General features: G+C 39.2%; 1 protein-coding gene across 1 annotated transcript in view; it reads left to right on the top strand.

Annotated features, from left to right (window-relative positions):
* The window catches only part of RP1 (RP1 axonemal microtubule associated), a 61,326-nt gene that overhangs the window by 34,094 nt on the left and 6,493 nt on the right, over nt 1–20,739 (top strand). The window contains exons 3-4 of the mRNA XM_031669564.1: nt 17,482–18,108; nt 18,652–18,823. Of these exons, the coding sequence (XP_031525424.1) occupies nt 17,494–18,108; nt 18,652–18,823 (787 nt within the window). The 5' untranslated portion in view covers nt 17,482–17,493. The remainder of the gene's footprint in view (nt 1–17,481; nt 18,109–18,651; nt 18,824–20,739) is intronic.

Genomic DNA, 20,739 nt, shown 5'->3' on the forward strand with positions numbered 1-20,739 from the left:
CCTTAGGTTGGCATTTTCCATCTCCACAGTATGGTCTCCACACATACACAGGCTTCAATGTTAGATGGAGAATATTACTGCAAAGTGGTTAAGAGCCTTCATTATTTACTAATTGTGTGACCTTTGGTAAATTACTATTCCCTCCTCAACTCCAGTTTTTCTACTTGGAAAAACAGGGATAATAATATTACATACCTTCTATAGTTGTTATGAGGTAATTCACTTAAAGCATTAACATGCCTGGTAAAATGTAAGTAATCAATACATTTTATTATTATTATTATTATTATTATTACAGCACTGTTAGATGAGTACATAAATACACATTTTATATTTATGGAACTTGATATCAATTCAGTTCTTCCCTTTATATGTTTTAGAAATGGCAACATGAGTCTACAGGACTGGGAATTATAGCTCCCTTGACATTCAGTTCCCATGTATTTTCATTAGCAATTATTTCTAGATGAAGGGCTATGCCTGTTGTGCTGTATGGAGCACACTGAATGTTGTCATGATTATTTGCCTAAACAGGTTATTAATAAAACCCAAGTGTCCGCTAACAAGAGACAATGTACCGATACAAGCTAAAACATACTTGAACCTCAAAAACATTATGCTAAATAAACAATGCCAGACAAAAGACTTCCATATTGTCTGATTCCATTTATATAAAATGTCCAGAATAGTCAAGTCTATAAAGCCTAGAAGGTAGCTTAGTGGTTGCTTTGGGCTGTCGGTGGAAATGAGGAATGACTGCAAATGGGGACAAAGTGTTTTTTTTTTTGGGTTGATGAAAATGTGTGCATATAGTTCCATGTCATTTTATTACATTTGTAACTACCACCACAAGAAAGATGCAGAATTGTTTGATTTCACAAAGATCTTGCTTGGGCTACCCCTTTACGGCCATACATATTTCCCATCCTGCGCTATCGTTAACCCCTGCCAACCACTAATCTATTCTCAATCTCTATGACATTTTGAGAATGTTATATAAATTAAATCGTATAGCATATGAGATCATTACCAATAATTTAATGTAATTATTGATATTCTAAGGTTTAAGTCTACCATATTATTTTTTGCTTTCTGCTTTCTCTGGTTTTTAATTTTTTTCTTTCATGCCTTTCTGTGGAATACTTTAACATATTTTAGAATTCTATTTTGATTCTATATTGTTTGTAAGCATATATCTTTGTATATATTTTTAGTAACTGCTCTAAGTATTAAATTACACATACATATCAGTCTACTGATGTGGACATTTTACCAGTGTTAAGTGTAGCCCTTTAATTCTCTTTACCCTCCCTCATTTATAATTGAGAATTAATATTTTATATTAATTTTTAATTAAGTTTTAATATTTCCTCTACATTCATTGAGAGCCACAAAAGAAAATATTATACTTTTTGCTTCAATTGTCAAAAACAATTTAGAAAATTCAGAAGTAAAGTTTATTGTATTTATTCTTATTTTTGTTCTTTCTGTTGTTCTGTTTTCTTTCCTTCTATTCCCAAATTCCTTCTTTTATTATTTACTTTCTGTCAGATAACTTCTTTCAGTCATTCTTTTAGAGTAAGTCTGCTGGTGACAAATATTCTTAGTTTTCCTTCATTTGAGCATGTCTTGGTTACCTTCATTCCTCAAGGATATTTTTGCTGGACATAGAACTCTGGTTGACAACTCTTTTACTGCAGCACTTAGAAAGAAAATGGCTGCAGTATCCTTCAGGACTTCTTGACTTTTGATGAGAAGTCAGCTGTCATTCGAATTGTTTCCCCCTTTTTCCCTTATAGGTAGTGTGTCGTTTCTCTCTGGTTGCTTTCAAAATTATTTTCGCTGTCTTTAGTTTTCTGAAGTTTGATGATGGTGTGTCTTAGTGTAAATTTCTTTGGGTTTATTGTCTTTGGGGTTTGATCAGTTTCTTAAATCTGTAGGTTTTTTTGCTAAATTTGGGAATTTTGCAACCATTATTTCTGGGAAAATATTTTGAGGCCCACCTGCTTCCTCCTCTCCTTCTGAGATCTTTTGTTATAGTTCTGCAAGTCCCTGAAGTTCTGTTCAGTTGTTTTTTCAATCTATTTTCTCTCTGTTGTTCAGATTGGGTAATTTCTGTTGTACTATCTTCAAGTTAACTATATAATTATTTCCTGTCTTTTCCATGATGCTGTTGAGCCCACTCATGATGTTTTAAAATTTTGATTACTGTATTTTTCAGTTCCAGAATTTCCATTTGGTTCTTCTTTATATCTTCTGTTTCTAAGGCTTTCTATTATTTCATTTCTTTCAAGCCCATTTGGAATTGCTTGTTGAACTAGTTGTATGACATCTGCTTTAAAACCCTTGTCAGATAATTCCAACCTCTGTGTCATGTGGCACCATCTTGGCTCACTGCAACCTCTGCCTCCTGGGTTCAAGCAATTCTCATGGCTCAGCCTCCTGAGTAGGCTACAGGTGCACGTCCCCATGCCTGGCTAATTTTTGTATTTTTTGGTAGAGGCAATGTTTCACTATGTTGGCCAGGCTGGTCTCGAACTCCTGACCTCAAGTGATCCACTTGCCTTGGCCTCCCAAAGTACTGGGATTACAGGCCACTGCTCCTGGCCTCACTGAATGTCTTTTGTCATTCAAGTTGAGATTTTCCTTGTTCTTGGTATGATAAGTGCTTTTTAAAAGTTGCATTCTGGACATTTTGGGTACTATGTTATGAGACTCTGGGTCCTATTTAAATCTTGTGTTTTAGAAGACCTTGTCTGACACTGCTGGTAAGGGAAAGGGAACTCACTCCTCTTTACTACCAGACGTGGATGGAAGCTCTGGCTACTTACACTGCCTCATTTGACATCCTGAGGAGAGGTACACCTTATTACTACTGGGCAGGGATGGGATTTCAGGCTTTCATGTGCTTTGGCTGTGTCTTCAACCCAAATCTCATCTTGAATTTTAGCTTCCACAATTCCCTCATGTTGTAGGAGGGACCTGGTGGGAGGTAACTGAATGATGAGGGTGTGTCTTTCCCATGCTGTTCTCATGATAGTGAATAAGTCTCATGAGATCTGATGGTTTTATAAAGGGGAGTTTCCCTGCACAAGCTCTCTCTCTTGCCTGCCATAATGTAAAAAGTCCCTTTGCCCTTCCTTCATCTTCTGCCATGATTGTGAGGCCTGCCCAGCCATGTGGAACTGTTAGTCAATTAAACCTGTTTCCTTATAAATTACCCAGTTTTGGGTATGGCTTTATTAGCAGCATGAGAACAGACTATTACAGGATTTCTTTGTGGTCTCATTTACCCTGCAGAGTGGCGGGGAGTGGCAGAGGGATGGGGGCAGACCCATTACTGCTAAACGGTGGTGAAAGTTCTGGCTACTCTCTGGGCTTCTGATACCAACAAGAGGGAGTGTGGTGGCTTTACTACCAGGTGGAGATGGAAGTCTTGGTTCCCCACTTGGCCTTCACTGATATCATCCAGTGTAGGGAAGAGAGGGATGCCTCATTATTGCCAGGGAAGGGCAGAGGTCAAGGCTTCCCAAGGCAGATGAGAGTATGGTGAGGCCTGGGTTTTCTCCTGTGGTGTTTGGCTGCAGTAGGGCAGGTATTGCCTAAATGTTTTCTGTCTGACTAGGTTGCCCCTTTCCTGGACCCTTGGCCAGAGAGAGGTGACTTTCACTGGAGCATTTTAAATCTGCTCTTGCTGATGTTTTTGGGTCACTGACTTCTCTAGCACTTAGTTTGGGATATATGGGACAAAAAGAAAACCCAGAGAACACACTGCTGTATCATTCCTTGAGTTTTGTGATTCATAGCCTTTCTGCTTTCTTGTCTGTATCTTTCAGTGTATTTGCTTTATATATAATGTCCGGGGTTTTTGGTTGTACTTAGAGGAATAGGGAAAAGTGGTCTCCTCAATTTCAGTCTGGACTGTTAATTCTCTGCAACTAATCTGACCATTTCATTTTGCCATTCTACTTTACAATGTAGGAGTATTGACTTACATGACCTACAAGTAATTTACATAAAGACAAGAAAAGGCAAATAATGGGGTTTATCAAAGATACCTCTTCACTACTGAAAATTAAGCTTTGAAGTCCTATCATAAGAATGCATGCTAAATAAAAAGAAAACCTAAAGTATTTTCAACATGTGGATATGTAATTTTTTTGAAAGAAGTGATATTACCAAAGACTTGCATAAGAATGTTCATAGAAGTATTATCTGCAAGAGCCCCCAACTGGAAATAACCTAAATATTATTCCAATGGCGAATGAATAAGTAAAATACAATAAAATATTTGAAAATAATAAGGAATAAAGTACCAATATATGCTACCATATGGATGAATCTCTAAAACACTATGCTAAGTGAAAGAAGCCAGCCATAAAAGACTACATGTTGCATGACTCCATTTATATGAAATGTTCAAAACAGGCAAATCCATAAAGACAGAAAGTAGATTCCTGGTTGCCTAGGGCTGGTATGGGGGTGGTGGGATAGGTACAGTTTCTTTCTTTCTTTCTGAGGTGTTCTAAACTTAGATCATTGTAATCTTGGAACAACTCTGAATATTCTACAAATCACTGAATCATCCTTTTTATTTTTTTTTTGAGATGAAGTCTCACTCTGTTGCCCAGGCTGGAGTGCAGTGGCGCAATCTCGGTTCACTGCAACCTCTGCCTCCCGAGTTCAAGAGTGAATCATCCACTTTAAATGGGTTAATTTTATGGCATGGAAATAATATATCAACAAAGCAGTTTTAAAAACGACATGGTCATGATGGAATGTTCAATGTACGGAAGCATATAGGGGCCCTCTCTACCCTCTGTTTTCAGTCAAGGCAGTTATTTGTTCCTGACTAACCAAATGACTTGGCTGAAAGAACAGCATGAGATGGTTTTGCACATATACTGACTATGAAAAAAAAAGTTGGCTTACATATGTTTGTTCAACATAAGAAAAGAAGAGAGTAATCTACTGAAAATTAGAGAATTCCTAGGTGATGGATGATATGTGCAGCAAACCACCATGGCACACATTTACCTATAACAAACATGTACATGCTGCACATGTATCTCTGAACTTAAAAGTTGAAGAAAAAAAAAGAAAATTAGAGAGTAAGTCTTAAATATATTTGCTATCCTAATGACAATAGTTTGTGTATACTCAAATCTTTGCTTGTTCTCTCTTCCTTTCAAATATATATTCCACACTACAATCTTCTGGTTAGTAAAGTGTATTTGGGCTGAGTTTGCCTTCCCTCTACCTCTAAGCACCATGAAGACGGGGGCTGGGACTGTCTTATCTGTAGTCACATGGACAGGATCTGACAGTGGATAGAGATCAGATTCTTTGGTTTTGGAGGACTTTATGTTGCAGATAGGTATGCTAAGGCATGAGGAAAGTCCAGTAGATGGGGCTTGGGATACCCAGATTCAGGAGGGTTGTGTACAGGCAGTAAGCTATGATGGATAGATGTCAGGGAAAATCAAAGTGTAGACCAGGAAATGGTCCCATTCCATCAGATCATAGCAGATCAATGCTGGGTAGCAAGAGCCAGGAGAGAACAGTCTCCTGGCCAGCCTGCATTGGGTGCTGCTTGGTGTCATTTTATATTTGTGTGGAAGGCCAAGGCAGGAGGATTGCTTGAGCCTAGGAGTTCGAGACCAGTCAGGGAAACAGAGTGAGACCCAGTCTCTTAAAAAAAAAAAAAAAAATTAGCTGGGTGTGGTGGTACATTCCTGCAGTCCCAGCTATTCAGGAGGTTTAGGCTGGAGCATCACTTGAGCCTGGGAGGTAGAGGCTGGAATGAGCCATGATTGTCTCTGGACTCCAGCCTGGGCGACAGAGCAACACCTTGTCTTAAAAATAAACAAAAACAAAACAAAACAAAAAAACAAAAATGAAAAACAACAAAAAAGAGAAAACATCATAAAACAAAATACACTTATGGTTGCCAACCTACAGCAGGTTCTCAGTGCTCCCCGCAAGCCTACTATACCTCCTCTTCCAGTCTCCCTTTCATTCCACTGGGTGACTATTTCACAGCTTCATCTGTCTCATTAGATTCATAACACCTCCTCCCCCTCACTCACACCCTCAGTGGATGACCTCACATCCCAGGTCGCTGAGACGGAGAAGCAGTCAGAAGGGAAAGTCACCTCCACCAGTGTCACTGCCTGTCTTTCTGCTACTGGGGATGACCTTCTCCTTAATCTTTGCTGAGACATACACCTCTGTTGTGCATTATATCCCATCTCCCTGTTAGGCACTCAAGAATGTGGCTCCAAGAATTCTCCCCGTTCCTACCCACAGCATTAAATCTTCTCTTATCATTCCTATCAGCATACACACATACTACAACTCAAACTGTATCTGATTTTAAATACAGAAAAACTAACACAAAGAAAACTAGCAAAAAATTTGTCTCCACATGCTGACTCCAATTCCTCTCCTAGTTTTCTTTGGCCCCTATGCCCAGTGAGGATTTTATCCATACTGTTCCACCAAAAAAGGTTTTGAGGTTACAGATAAACTTCACATTGCTAAAGCCCATGCTTACTTCTCAGCCCTCCTCTTACTTGATGTATAAGTACCATTTGACACAGCTCATCACTACCTCCTTTTGAAACACTTCTTTCCTTTGGCTTCCAGAATGCTACTCTGTTGATGCACCTTTTCCTCATAAACTCCTTTGTTGGAGTTTGCTGATGGTTCCTCACCATCTCTGTGGCTGTTATCTTTGGACTCTCTTGGGATCTGATCTTGAACCAATTCTCTTCTCTATTTACACTCACTTCTTAGAAGTTCTCATCCAGATTCATCCAAGTTTTAAGCACCATCAGTATATCAGTGAATCACATATTTATACCTTTAGCTTGAACCTTTAGTATAATGCCTTTAGTATACTTTAGAACCTTCAGCATACTGCCTACTTGATATTTCTATTTGGATGTCTAATATGCTTTTCAAGATGATATTCACTATCACCTCCCACTCTCTTGACTGGTACTTTTGAAGTCCTCTCCATCCAAATAATTAGCAACTCCATTCTTCCAGACGCACTGGACAAAAATCTTAGTCTTCCTTGACAGTTTTATTGCTCTTATTCCCCACAACCAATCCATATCCAATCCATAACTAAGACATCTGCAAATGCTGTCACCTCCACAGCAGTTATCTTGGTCTGAGTAATCTAGTGCCTTTTAGTTTTAACTTGAAGGACTTCCTGTAACGTTTCTTGCGGGGCAGGTCTGCTGGTAATAAAATTCCTGAGTTTTTATCTATCAAGGAATGTCTTAATTTCTCCCTCATTTTTAAAAGACAGTTTTGCCAGATACAGAAGTCTTGGCTGGCAGTTTATTTTCCCTTCAGCCCTTTGAATATATCATACTGTGCCTTCTGGCCTGCAAGGTTTCTGATGAGAAACTGGCTAATAATCATATTGAAGATCCCTTGTATCTGATGAATTGCTTCCCTTTTGATGCTTTAACGTATTTCAGGGCAGGGCTCTTTTAGTTCATCCTACGTGTAGTTCATTGAATTTTTGAATTTGTAGATTCATGTCTTTCATCCAACTTGGGAAAATTTTGGCATTATTTCTTCAAAGATTTCTGCCCTTTTCTCTTCTCCTTCTGGAACTCCCATAATGTGTATGTTGCTCTAGTTGATGATATCCCCAGGTTCTTCAAATTCTGTTCACCTTAATAGTTTTCTTTCTGGTCATCAAATTCAAAACTTTCAATTGTCCTATTTTCAAGTTATGCTGATTATTTTGCCTGCTCAAACCTGCTTTTGAACTGCTCTTGTGAATTTTTCATGTCTGTTTTGTACTTTTCTGCTCCAGAATTTCTTTTTGGTTCCTTTCCATATTTCCTATCTCTAATAATATTCTCATTTTGTTCATACATCTCTTTTTGTTCCTGTTTTTGTTCATGTAATCCTTTAGTTCTTTAAGCATCTTTAAGATAGTTGTTTTATAGTCTTTGTCTAGTAATTCTGCCATCTGGCTTCCTCAGGGACATTTTCTGTTATTTTGTTCCTTTTAATGGGATATACTTTCCTCTTTTTTAATGTGTGCGCATTGTGACTTTTTTTGTTTAAAACTCTATTTGAATCAAATAATTTGGTAACTCTGGAAATTTAATTATCTCCCTTCTCCATGGTTTGTTGGTTTGTTTCCTCCCTCCCTCCCTCCCTTTCATTCATTCATTCTTTCTTTTTAAAATTTATTTGTATGGTTTCTCTTTGCCAAGGATCAGCCTACAGTAGAAGCTTATGGTCTTCAGGTCTTTTCTGAGTATATGTTTTTCCCTGGGCATATGAGATGACTTTCTAAATTCCCCTGTATATGTAGTTGCTTTTGAATATCTCATCTTTAAGTGCCTAGTTCCCAAAAGGGGGAAGATTATTTAAAAAGAAGAAGAAAGTCCCAGGTGTCATATCTTTAAATCCCCTGGAAGCCACTTCTGCTACTGAGAGTTGCAACAATGCCTACCTTTGTATGCACCTTTGTAATCAGAAGCAGACATCAGCAGCCAGAACACAGAAATTTAGTATTTGGAGAAGGGGGTTCTTATTTCTCACTCTGGAACCTGCAAACTGCAGCAGGAATGCAGGCTGCCGTCCCCACAGCTGCCTGCCATGGGGCTGGGGGATGAGGAATGAGTAGTCACTATAGCACTAATGGCTGAAATAAACAGAAATTAATTACAATTTACCAGCGAAGCCTTCCTCTGGAAGCTGCAAGCATTCAAATATACTTCAGAGTTCCAAAATATTAATTTCAGTTTCTGCTAGTACAATTTTTATCCAAGTGGGGAGATGAATTCCTGGCACTTCCTACTCTGCCATCTTCCCTTGGATTTACCTGTATTTTTAACATCATTGCCAAAGTAATCCTTTGAAGTGTGAGATCATTATTTCTCTTCTCAAAATCCTTCTTTGGTTTCTCATCTCACTTAAAGTTAAAGCCAAAGTATTTACCAAGGGCTATAGACCCTGTATAATTTGGTGCCCTGCTATTTTAGCCACACTGGTCTTCTTATGATTTCTCAAATACTTCAAATACTTCCCACAAACCTTTGTACTTACTCTCTCTGCCAGGAGCACGCTTCTGTCAAATATCTGAACACCATTTCCCCTGACTACTTTTAGATTTCTTCTCACATGTCACTTCTCAGTGAGGTCTTCCCTGACCTCTACCACTGCCACTCCTACTTTACCTCACTTTTCTCCACGGCATTTTGTATGATCTAACATACTGTAGATTTGCTTATTTTTTTTAATAGTTTGTTTCTGCAGGATAATGTGACCCCATGAAGATAAGGAATTTTTCTGTCGTGTTCATTGCTATGTGTGTCTAATACACAGTGAGTGTGCATTAATTATCTGTTGAACAAATGAACAAATGAGTAAAGAAGGAAGGCTGTGTAAAAAACTCCACATCTAAAGGGAGGTGCCAATTCCACAGTCCAGGAGATCTGTAATATGGGGAATGGATTTTTAAGGTAGAGATCACTTAGGTTCAATATCCAATAATTTAACTTCATCAGGATGGACCATACACAGAATTCTATGTGGCTTGGATGACAAAGGATGAAGGCCATATTCCATACCAGCTATACAAAATTATTATGCTTACTGATGTAGTCTGATCTCTGTTCTGGGTTCCTTGGGCCTGCCTGAAAAGGTAAATTCTAGCAGTTGCAATGAGACAGCATTCTACAGGCATATATACCTCTACAACAATTCTGTACTAAGGCAGGAAGAGGATCATTCCTTTAATAGGTATTTATTGAGTGCCCAATATATATAAGGTATTGAGCTGTTTCTGGAAATTCAGAGATGATAAAGAAGTTACTCTTCTGGTGCTTAATGCATCAGTTGTTTGTGCAGTATGAAATGTGCTAGAGAGTATATTTATACAGATAGATAAGGGGGCACATTGGAGGGTACTTACTTCATTCAGCATGTTGATGTAGTGGGAAGGCAGGGGTTCAAGAAAGGTTTCTGAGATGAACTGAGTATTGAAGGAAGGGATAGAAATGTACGGCAATGAAAGGCAGGGTGTTAGGGTTATGAGGAGGCATTCCAAGTAAGATAAACAATATATGCAAAAATCCAGAGCCACATTTAAAAAACTTCAAATAATCCAAACTACAGAGTAAGACATATAGATCAAAATGAAATTGGAAAAGTAAGCTGAAGTCAGATCACAATTTGTGTGGCGTGCTAGGGCATGAAGTCATTTTACTAAATGCTGTGAGGATCATGGAAGTGTGTTAAAAGAAGATAAACATGGCAAAAATAATAATTTCCATTTATTGAACACTTGTTATGACATCCAGGCACTGTGTCAAACACATGATATATATTCTCTTACTTAACCTTCACAATGAGCCTATAAAGCAGGTATTTTTCCACATTTTATGGCCAGGGAAGTAGACAGAGGAATTAAGTACATGGCTGCAGATTCACATAGCAAAGTGGAAGAGGCAGGATTTGAACTGAGGTCTGACTCAGTGGTATGCTGAGAATGTATGCTTAACACCACTCCTGTCATCTGGCCACTCTAACAGCGGTGACCAGACAGAACTTAACAGAGCTCAGACATGACATACAGGTAGTCTCAGAGGCCATGGCAATTGAAGGCATTCTCAGGGAAGAAGCCTGATATGAACTCTGCCAATGAGGCTTTTGGCATTCCTTAGACTCACTAATCAAAGGTGAGCCAGGGCCAGAAGCATCAGCATCAGCTTATTAGAAATGCAGACTCTCAGACCCTACCCCAGGCCTACTGAGTCAACCACTGCAGCAAGATCCCAGGAAATTCATGTGCTCCTTCAAGCCTGGGAAGCCATGGTTTAGATACACATTGAGATGTGCCAGAGACAAGTGATACCAGGGAGAGGGTATGGTGGCTCAATCAGATAACAGGGGTACCTGTTCTCTGTCCTCAACTGGAGTTGTGGGAGTGGAACGTATACTATGGGAGATGCTCAGAAAAGGAGAGCCCATTTTGTGCTGTCTTATATGTAAGAAATGTTACCTTTCCTAAAAGTGCCCCAAAAGAATCCCTTTAATTGAAATTATTTCCATGTCAAAATAGAACTGATCAATGTGAATTGTTTATCAGACATAGATTATAGAATTAAAGATAAAATCAAGAGAAATGCTGCGTTAGTCGTTAGCTATTTAAGGGCAGATCACATCTGACCCCAAACTTTTTGAATTTGTACTTCAATTTAGAGCTGGTAATGATACAATTCATGCCTATTGCTACACTGTAAACACAAATTTACTTACTGATTTAATAGCCATGTCTTTATGTAGACAGTGATAATTATAAATGGAGGTTTGTATCAAAGCTAGACACTACTGTTTCTCTTATCTACACCTCACTCTTTCTCTTTCTCCCCATCCCTCCCACTCCTCTCTCCATTTCTCTCTTGTAGGTGACCTGTAACAAAGTCAGTATTTATGAGGCAAAGTGTGCAGTTTCATGATCTTTCTCCTTTTGTGATTGGCATGGAGACAACATTGTGGTGCACATGCTTGAACCTGGTCCTGTTTCCTCAGAGGACCCTTTACCTTGTTTTTGTTGTTCAGAACTGAGGCAGGAAGCCCAGTAGGAAACCCGATTAGGTGAAGCATCTTCAAGTCCGATTAGACCATAGGTAGTCATTAGAAGGATCAGGTGCCATCTGGGGACTTTATGTGTGACAAAGTCCTGAAACATGTTCAAACCCCAGTATGAGTAAGCGAAGCAGTGGAAGCGTGCTGGGTATGCAGAAGCATAAAATCATAGCATTTCATCGTGTGCCGCTTCTGCTGTTTGTCCTGTGTTATATTGAGTCACCAAATTGTGTACACTCACAGTGATTTCAGAATTACATTAATGAGGTAATAAGCAAGAGTATCTAAATAAAACAAAAGGCCTAATTCTTTCTTTTTAAATGATTACCAGGAACAAGTACTGACTTAGAAACTTATCAGAATGAGAAAATGTCAAACAATTTCATTTTTAGCTGCACAGTAACAACTTTCTCCCGTTAACATAAATAAATGACGGTTAAAAGTTGTCTGGGAGAGACGTGCTTGTGTTTTGGTGAAGTATTTTTTCTGGAGGATAACACTAGGCAAGAAAGAAAGAAGGGAAACCTTCATGAGGAAGATTTCAGAACTGCAGAGCATGCTAGGAACTAGTTTGTTTCTGGCTGTGGTCTCCTTAGGGTGAGCTCTGTCTGGTGATTAGCATCACTGTGGATTAAATTAATTGGCTGTACTCAATCCCTTGCTGGACATACTGAGAATAAATCCAAAGACATTAGTTTCTTTGCACGAAATGAGGTTACATATCCAGTGACATTTATTTGAGCTATTTAAACAACTTAAACATCTTTTTCTCTTCTTAATAAGGGAAGTTCCAAGTTCTGGTAAGTACAAAACTATTTGAAATCTTTCTTTTGAAAATATTCTATGTTTTGCTAGTTGTATTTTGTTTTCCATGTTATACCTAGATTATAGATCTGTGTTCTGTCTTTAACTGTTAGAAAAAGAATAAATGTGATTAACAATTATCTTTTACCTAAATATGCCAGCAACCTTCACAATATGCTGATATTGAGGGAGAATGGAACTTCAGTATCAGGAAATCAAGTGATTCTAGTTTATTCAAATGAGTAATGGTTACTTTGTTTCTGACAATAAAAGCATTATATACTTCTTATAGACATCTGGGCAATACATTAAAGAAAAAGGCAGCTGCTTGTAATTCAACAATGCTGTGACTACCACAGTGAATAACTGGTGATTTTCCTTTTTGAATCTCCTCTCTCAACTCTACCCCATAGACTTATGAAAATCTGAAACAAACTAATTTTTCTTGCAACATCAAGTCTCTGAATTGCTAAAAGAATGAACATTCTGTACATTCTGTATTTCTCAGTTTTCCATTATTTCTAATTCATTATTTGTGACTTGTCTGAATTCACACTATGTGGTAGAAAATTAAACTTAAAATATAATTAGTGAAATGACGCATGTAAATCTGTCATATTTTGTCAAGTGAGTGGGAGAGTGAAGACATGGCCCTCTTGGTAGAGGCCAACTATTTAGTTCTGAGCAGCACAGCTGTAAATGATTGATTTAAGTGGGGTTTGATTAAAACTAATGATGCCACAGATAAGCCTAGCCACAGTTGAGCCTAAGGGTGTTAAAAAATCTGCTTAATATTAAAGAGCAATGAAAGTATGCATGATAGCTCCATTGTCTAATTTTAGGCAATAAAGAGGCTCTGCAGAGAAGAAGAGAGGATATTGGTAGCAAGCTGTCATGTCATTAGAAGTGGATTTTAAGGCAAAGAGATTTTGTAAACCAGCTTCCTTGCTACACATAGGGAAGTCACTGGTGAGGAAACTGGAGGGCCTCAAGATTCTACAGTTACCTCTTTCCACCTCCACTTCTTCTTCAGCCTAAACTTCTGGGAGAATTAAACCATTTTATGCTGCTCAGTTTGTTTGTTCCCAAGGTAGCCCTTAAGTATATTACTGCCTTATTCCAAATTTAGAGGGCATAAGATAAAACTTATTATCGAAAATGTATGTAAAGATACATTGACAAATTTCTATGCAAATTCTGATTCTTTTTTTTTTTTTTTGAGATGGAGTCTCGCTTTGTCACCCAGGCTGAAGTGCAGTGGCGTGATCTCGGCTCACTGGAAGCTCTGCCTCCCGGGTTCACACCGTTCTCCTGCCTCAGCCTCCCAAGTAGCTGGGACTAAAGGTGCCCGTCACCATGCCTGGCTAATTTTTTTTTTTTTTTTTTAAGTAGAGATGGGGTTTCACTGTGTTAGCCAGGATGGTCTCAATCTCCTGACCTCGTGATCTGCCTGCCTCGGCCTCCCAAAGTGCTGGGATTACAGGCGTGAGCCACTGCACCCAGTCTCTGATTAGTTTTTAAAACTGATTAAGAATGGAGCACAGCTAACATAGGAGAACTCAAAAAAGTTATGGAGGGCTGGTAGCTCTGTTTCACAAAAGTGGGCACTCTATTGTCAAGACTTAATGACCACATTGCTAGTCTTGCTCATGTGCACCAGGTAAATGCTGTACCACCTCTGCCTTCTTCCTGTAGGGCATCTCTACCACTTTTTGCCTCTGGCATCTCAACTTTACACAGGCTTTCCTCTGGAAATTGCCCTCTCTTCTCACTCCTACCGCCAATCCCTCAGGCTGTATTAGACATCCCTCCTTAATATTCTCTTGGTACCCCAATTCTTCCTCTTCTTCAGTTGAGCTATTGAGTTACTCTGTGAACTTCCCATGGACTCTGTAGGAAATGCACATTATTAAGACAGGGCAAAGGCTGATTCACTTTCTTCAGAAATACTTGGTTTGCACCCTCTTTCCAAATGATGACGTCGTACACTCAATGAACACAGATCTCTTTTTTCAATGATAATACCTAATCTTTATCATGTTCTGGGTTTTACACACAAGGCCCTCCTTATCATAGGCTCTTAAGACTCACCTACAAGGATGCAGAATCTCAACTCTCTACCTAAAAGTTCCCCCAGTGACTTCTAGGAGTTCCCAGAGATTCTCTCACACACTATGAAGATCATGCGAACTTGTATTTTTGTTTTGTTTTCACTACAGCATCCCCAACAAGGTGCCTGGCAACCACCCTGTTGGATGTACCTTCTCTACAAATGCTCCTCCACTGCTGGGGACCTGGCATCTTCCCAGGTCATGGTACCTTCAGCACCTGCCCTTCATGCACTGGGCTCAAAACCAATGCTCAGGGCTGGGTAGCAGTGGGATGTGGACAATGGGAGCTGCCTCTTTGCTCCTATGGTACTTATCTTCCATGTTTTCCCTCCCGGCCCCAGCACAAAATCTCCTTTGTCTTTGGCCAAAACCGACATTAGCGTATTGGCTCACACAGATGTGTTCCCAAAGTGGTCACCAGGTTAATAGCTCTCCAAATAGTGAGATTCAGGCATTTAAAAGGTGACATTAAGAGCCTCATGATGCACCTACACCAAGAAAAATATCATTTTCCAAAATTAGGTGAAAAATGTGGCTCAAATATTATTCATGTACAATATTTTCAAATAAACATATAAGTAAACCAACCTAAAATGTAATTGGAGGGAAAGAGTTCTAAAGTCTTTTTATTTATTTATTTATTTATTTATTTATTGAAATGGAGTCTCGCTGTGTTATCCAGGCCTGGGTGCAGTGGTACGATCTCAACTCACTGCAACCTCCGCCTCCCGGGTTCAAGCGATTCTCCTGCCTCTGCCTCCCGAGTAGAGTAGCTGGGACTACAAGCGCACACCACCACGCCCGGCTAATTTTTGTATTTTTAGTAGAGACACGGTTTCACCATGTTGGCCAGGCTGGTCTCGAACTCCTGATTTCAGGTGATCTACCCGCCTTGGCCTCCCAAAGTGCTGGGATTACACGCGTGAGCCACCACACCTGGCCTAAAGTCTTATTTAAATACCGAAGGAACTCATCCTTCTTATAGTTGCTGAGGCCATGGCGATTAAGCAGCCTGCTCAAGGTCAGACCACAGTTGACCAGATGAGGATGAGAAGAGGTTGCAGTTTTGCTGACTCCATTGCAAAGCTGGATTCCCCAGCTCCTGATGCACATGTCTGCTACAGCTGCTTTTTTTGTCTTAAGTATTATAATTACTTTAAACCTCTAAGGAAGAAAGAAGGGAAGACATCTAATTTCTAGGCTGATCTTCAAATGTTTTTTTCTAAGTTACATTTAAATAAGATTTGCAAATCAGATTGGAGATACATGAAGAATCTTGGATAACAGCTTGCAAACATTTAAGTGGATGATTTGGGCCGGATTTATAGCTGATTTACAATGATAAACATGCCTTTTTCCATCTCTGTATTACCAATCACATTAATTTTGTTCAATTTGTCTTCAAGGCTGCAGGACTTTCTTACTGTGTCAAAAGACACTAATACTTAAAATAATTTCAAACAATAGAAAACAGCCACAAATGAAAACAAGGCCAGAACCAGATAAATCCTTCCAAATGCTGCTCATTTGTCAATCAAACTCCAGTTTCACTGAGAAGTGGAAAAGGAAAGCCTTGGTGCTTTGCTGAATATTACTCTTCTTGAATTCTCTTCTGAAGGTTTAACTTTAGAACTACTAGTGGGACCAGTAACTAGACTGCACTAGTTTTAGCAGCCCATAGCAATGCTGCCATTTATTCAAAGAACATTTTTGCTTAGTGCAGTGTTTCCCAAAGTAAGATAAGTGGTGTGTGAGATGATATGCCTGCATTTTCTCCAATCTGCAGTAGAAACATCTGATAGTATCTTAAGAGGGTTCTTACTTAAGGTTCTATGTGATACATTCCTCCTAGAACTTAATGTCAGGTACATTTTCCTCCAGACAATTTGGACTTTAAAAACATTTCCTGTTACTCCCATATTTATTTATTGTCAGGATATGAAGGACTAAAATGATGAATTGCAAAACTCTCTTACCTTTCTCAGTGGATGGTTTCTGATTTGTGTCTCTCTTGTTTTTTAAATTGTGCAATAATACCTGCTAATTTTAAAGGTTCACAAAGTTTACCAATGTATAAAAAAACACAAATATTTTCCAGAGTTCTGCAATCCAGAGACAACCACCATCAACACTGGGTTGTATATATTTCTGGACTTTTCCCCAATTCATATAACTCAGTCATGTGCCACATAACACTACTTTGGTCAGTGGTGGACTACCTATGTGATGGTGGCCCCATAAGATTATAATACCATATTTTGACTGTACGTTTTCTATGTTTAGATATGTTTAGATACACAAATTACCACTGTGTTACAATGCCCTACAGTATTCAAACAGTAACATGCTGTACAGATTTATAGCCTAGGAGGAATAGGTTATTCCATAAAGCCTGGGTGTGTAGTAGGCTATACCATCTGTTTGTGTAAGTACACTCTATGATGTTCACACAATGATGAAATCACCTAACAATGCATTTCTCAGAACTTATCCTCATTGTTAAGCAATGTGACTGTACATATACATTTAAATCAATGGCACAGAATGTTCTGCAAACTTATTTTTTTCACTTAGTAATATGTCATGATCATCTTTCTATGCCAAAAGATATATCTATAAGGTCATGTTTAATGGTTGTATAGTTTTTCATTGCATGGGTGTATATGTGATAATTTATCTCGGCCCTTATTAGTGTGTTTAGGTTGTTTTTAACTTTTAAATTATAAATATCCTTATTTAACTGTTTATCTCTTTTTATTATAAGTCCCTTAAAATTGTTTTTCAAAATTGGTAGGTATAATGAATGAATAAACGAATGAAAGAATAAACTTCTAGGAATATCCTGGATGTCTGCAGCTATATTTAGCATGCATTAGTATTACCATGTATTCGCTATGGTGCTGTGATTCTGGAGATAATTTTCTTTCTTCTCTAGGTCTTAGCCAAAATGAGTGATACTCCTTCTACTGGTTTTTCCATCATTCATCCTACTTCTTCTGAAGATCAAGTTCCACCCCCTCGCCATTTGAGTCTCACTCATCCTGTTGTGGCCAAGCGGATCAGTTTCTACAAGAGCGGAGACCCCCAATTTGGTGGGGTCAGGGTGGTGGTCAACCCTCGCTCCTTTAAGTCCTTTGATGCTCTGCTGGATAACTTGTCCAGGAAGGTACCCCTACCTTTTGGAGTGAGGAACATCAGCACCCCTCGAGGCAGGCACAGCATCACGCGCCTGGAGGAGCTGGAGGACGGCGAGTCGTACCTATGCTCCCACGGCAGGAAGGTGCAGCCTGTGGACCTGGACAAAGCCCGTCGGCGCCCGCGGCCCTGGCTCAGCAGCCGGGCCATCAGCGCGCAGGCACCGCCCCACCCCGTCGCCGTCGCTGCTCCAGGCAAGCCCCGCGCCCCACGGAGCCTGGTGGTCTTCAGGAATGGCGACCCGAAGACGAGGCGCACAGTTCTTCTGAGCAGGAGGGTCACCCAGAGCTTCGAGGCATTTCTACAGCACTTGACAGAGGTCATGCAGCGCCCGGTGGTCAAGCTGTATGCTACGGACGGAAGGAGGGTGAGCGTTCTAGGGGGCTCCTCGAGCCTGAGCTCATTTTGGGCACCCTACTAATTGGGTTCGTGTGGGGTGTGAATGGTGGCCCCCGGGAAGGAAGTCTTCCTCCCTGCCTGTGTATGTGTGTGTGTGCACCCAATGCTGCCTTTGTTCCTTTGTCAGAATCTGACTGGAATCTCATCTTTACCTCAGGCTGCCCACCCCTTTGTCTTCCCTGAGCCGCAAGGTATATAATGTTTTCACATGGAATTCAATCTTGACAATATTTTTTGGAAAGGAGTGGCAAAGAGTAGTATTTTCATAGAGGAAGCATTTTCCTGGGATCCCTGCTGGGAGGTAACTGACCTCCCCCCCCGCCCCCCCCCCACCAACCTTGACATTTGGTATTTCTACTTATTTTGTATACACCATCGGTGCCTAAGAAAATGCTCGGTGATGATGTCTTTCAAGTCTAGGAGGTTGTTGATTTGATTCAAGCAAAGTTATAAAATTACCACTTAGTATAAAATGTGCTCATCTCAGAATAATGACTCTGGTCTCTTTTAGGTTCCCAGCCTCCAGGCAGTGATCCTGAGCTCTGGAGCTGTGGTGGCAGCAGGAAGGGAGCCATTTAAACCAGGAAATTATGACATCCAAAAATACTTGCTTCCTGCTAGATTACCAGGGATCTCTCAGCGTGTGTACCCCAAGGGAAATGCAAAGTCAGAAAGCAGAAAGAGTAAGTCACTTATTAATATATAGTCCATATTTTTAGCCCTAGAGATTTTTTTTTGCCTCAACGACAGCAAAAATCCATGCTTAAATGACCAGTTCTTTCACCACAGAAACGAAAAGGAGAGGATTGAAAAACATTCTAAACTGAAATTGGCTATATTTATAGTTGGAAAGAATCATGGAGATTATCTGTTTTTTAGACTTTTCCAAATCAATGATATGCCTGTTTAAATTGATGATGTGTGCTTTTTTTGCATAAACTACCTAGTTAAAAAATAAAAATGCCAGCATTTCTTGCTTTAGAGTGGAATCTGTGTAAGTCTCTTCTCTGGTTGTTGCAGAGTTTTCTCTAAATAGTACCATGCAGCATACATAGCTGACCTCAGCAGGTTAGCAGAATGACTGTAGTTTTTCAAATCTATGCTATGTGCTCTGCCTTTTGATGTTATTGCTATAAAAATTACACGTTCTTAGACCCACATTTTATTTATTAAAAAAGGTTCATGCAACCAATTCATGCTGGTTAACGATAATGTAGGTTGATAATTCCTTAGATTCTACTGTGTAGCATTATCCTTTGGATAGGGGAGGAAGAGGGCCTCTTCAGGCCCAGGGATGTGGGATAAGCTGTAAATTGCCTGTACAGCATGGCTAATCTCATTATTCATTGTACTTAGTATTTCCAGGGAAAACAAGCTCTTTGCTAGAGTACTGATTGTTTTTTATACTTAAATTTAAGTTTTTATTCTCTTTAGACTTGGATAATATGTATTTTAAATAGTATTAATATCTCTACTTACTGCTAACGTGGGTGAAACTAATCCATCGTTGTTTAATGATTTCATGGATATATTCAGTAGATAATTATTAATGCTTCTATTTTGTAAGCATTAGGTTGCCACATATATGTTATAAATATGATAGTGCTATTTCACGTTTGTCATTTTACTAAAATGATTTTATTATGTCTGATACAGGTTGCCGAGTATGGTTTTTGATGACTGCAGGGAATCTGAGGGCTTTGTTAAATTTTACTTCAAAAATTTGAGACACTTTGATTTACAATTTAAGTAAAAGCATATCAAAAATAAGAAAAAATATTTCCAGGTTTATACTCTGCAACATTAAAGGGGCTTACCTGATGGCAAGTATGTGCAAATCTATATAGATTTGCTAACAGGAATTTTTTTTTTTCTTTTTGAGATGGGGTCGTGCTGTGTTACCCAGGCTGTTATGATGGCTCAAGTGATCACCCGCCTCAGCCTCCCAAAGTGCTGGGATTACAGGTGTGAGCCATTGCGCCTGGCCCAGGCATTTTGATTGAATTTAAGAAGCAAGAGTGCCAAGGTTAATGCTGAAGACACACGTTAAAAAGATAACTGACATCTGGACTTATGTCTAGCTCTGTTCTCTCTTGTGCCCTGTATTAAGTCAGTTGCAACGATTATACAAAGTGCATGCTAAATTAATAATTAGTACTTGATTAAGTCTTAATTATAAAAATGTTTCTGCTTTCATAAAGCTATGGATACCTCTTTTGATATTTGTAGGTGGAAAGATGAATACCAGCATAAATTGTTGCTTGCCTTGTTTGAATAGGTAAGCAGTACTTGGTTGGACTCCAGTTTCAGTATTGGTAAACAGAACAACGAAATGAAAACCCGCAAACTTTTATCTTTGGTAGAATTCTTAGCAGTTTTTACTTTATACATATTTTAAACTTGTTAAACTTGTTAAAATTCTCTGAATCTCCTCATTTAAGTTGAAGTAGAATTAGAGATCTCTTCTAAAGAGTGGTTTGAAGAAATGTACCACTATTACAGTAGGTTTTCTCAAATAACTATTGGGAAAATACATAGGCTGAGTGTGGTGGCTCACACCTATAATCCCAGCACTTTGGGAGGCTGAGGCAGGCGGATT

Source organism: Papio anubis, chromosome 8 (assembly GCF_008728515.1).
Source record: "Papio anubis isolate 15944 chromosome 8, Panubis1.0, whole genome shotgun sequence".
Taxonomy (NCBI): Eukaryota; Metazoa; Chordata; class Mammalia; order Primates; family Cercopithecidae; genus Papio; species Papio anubis.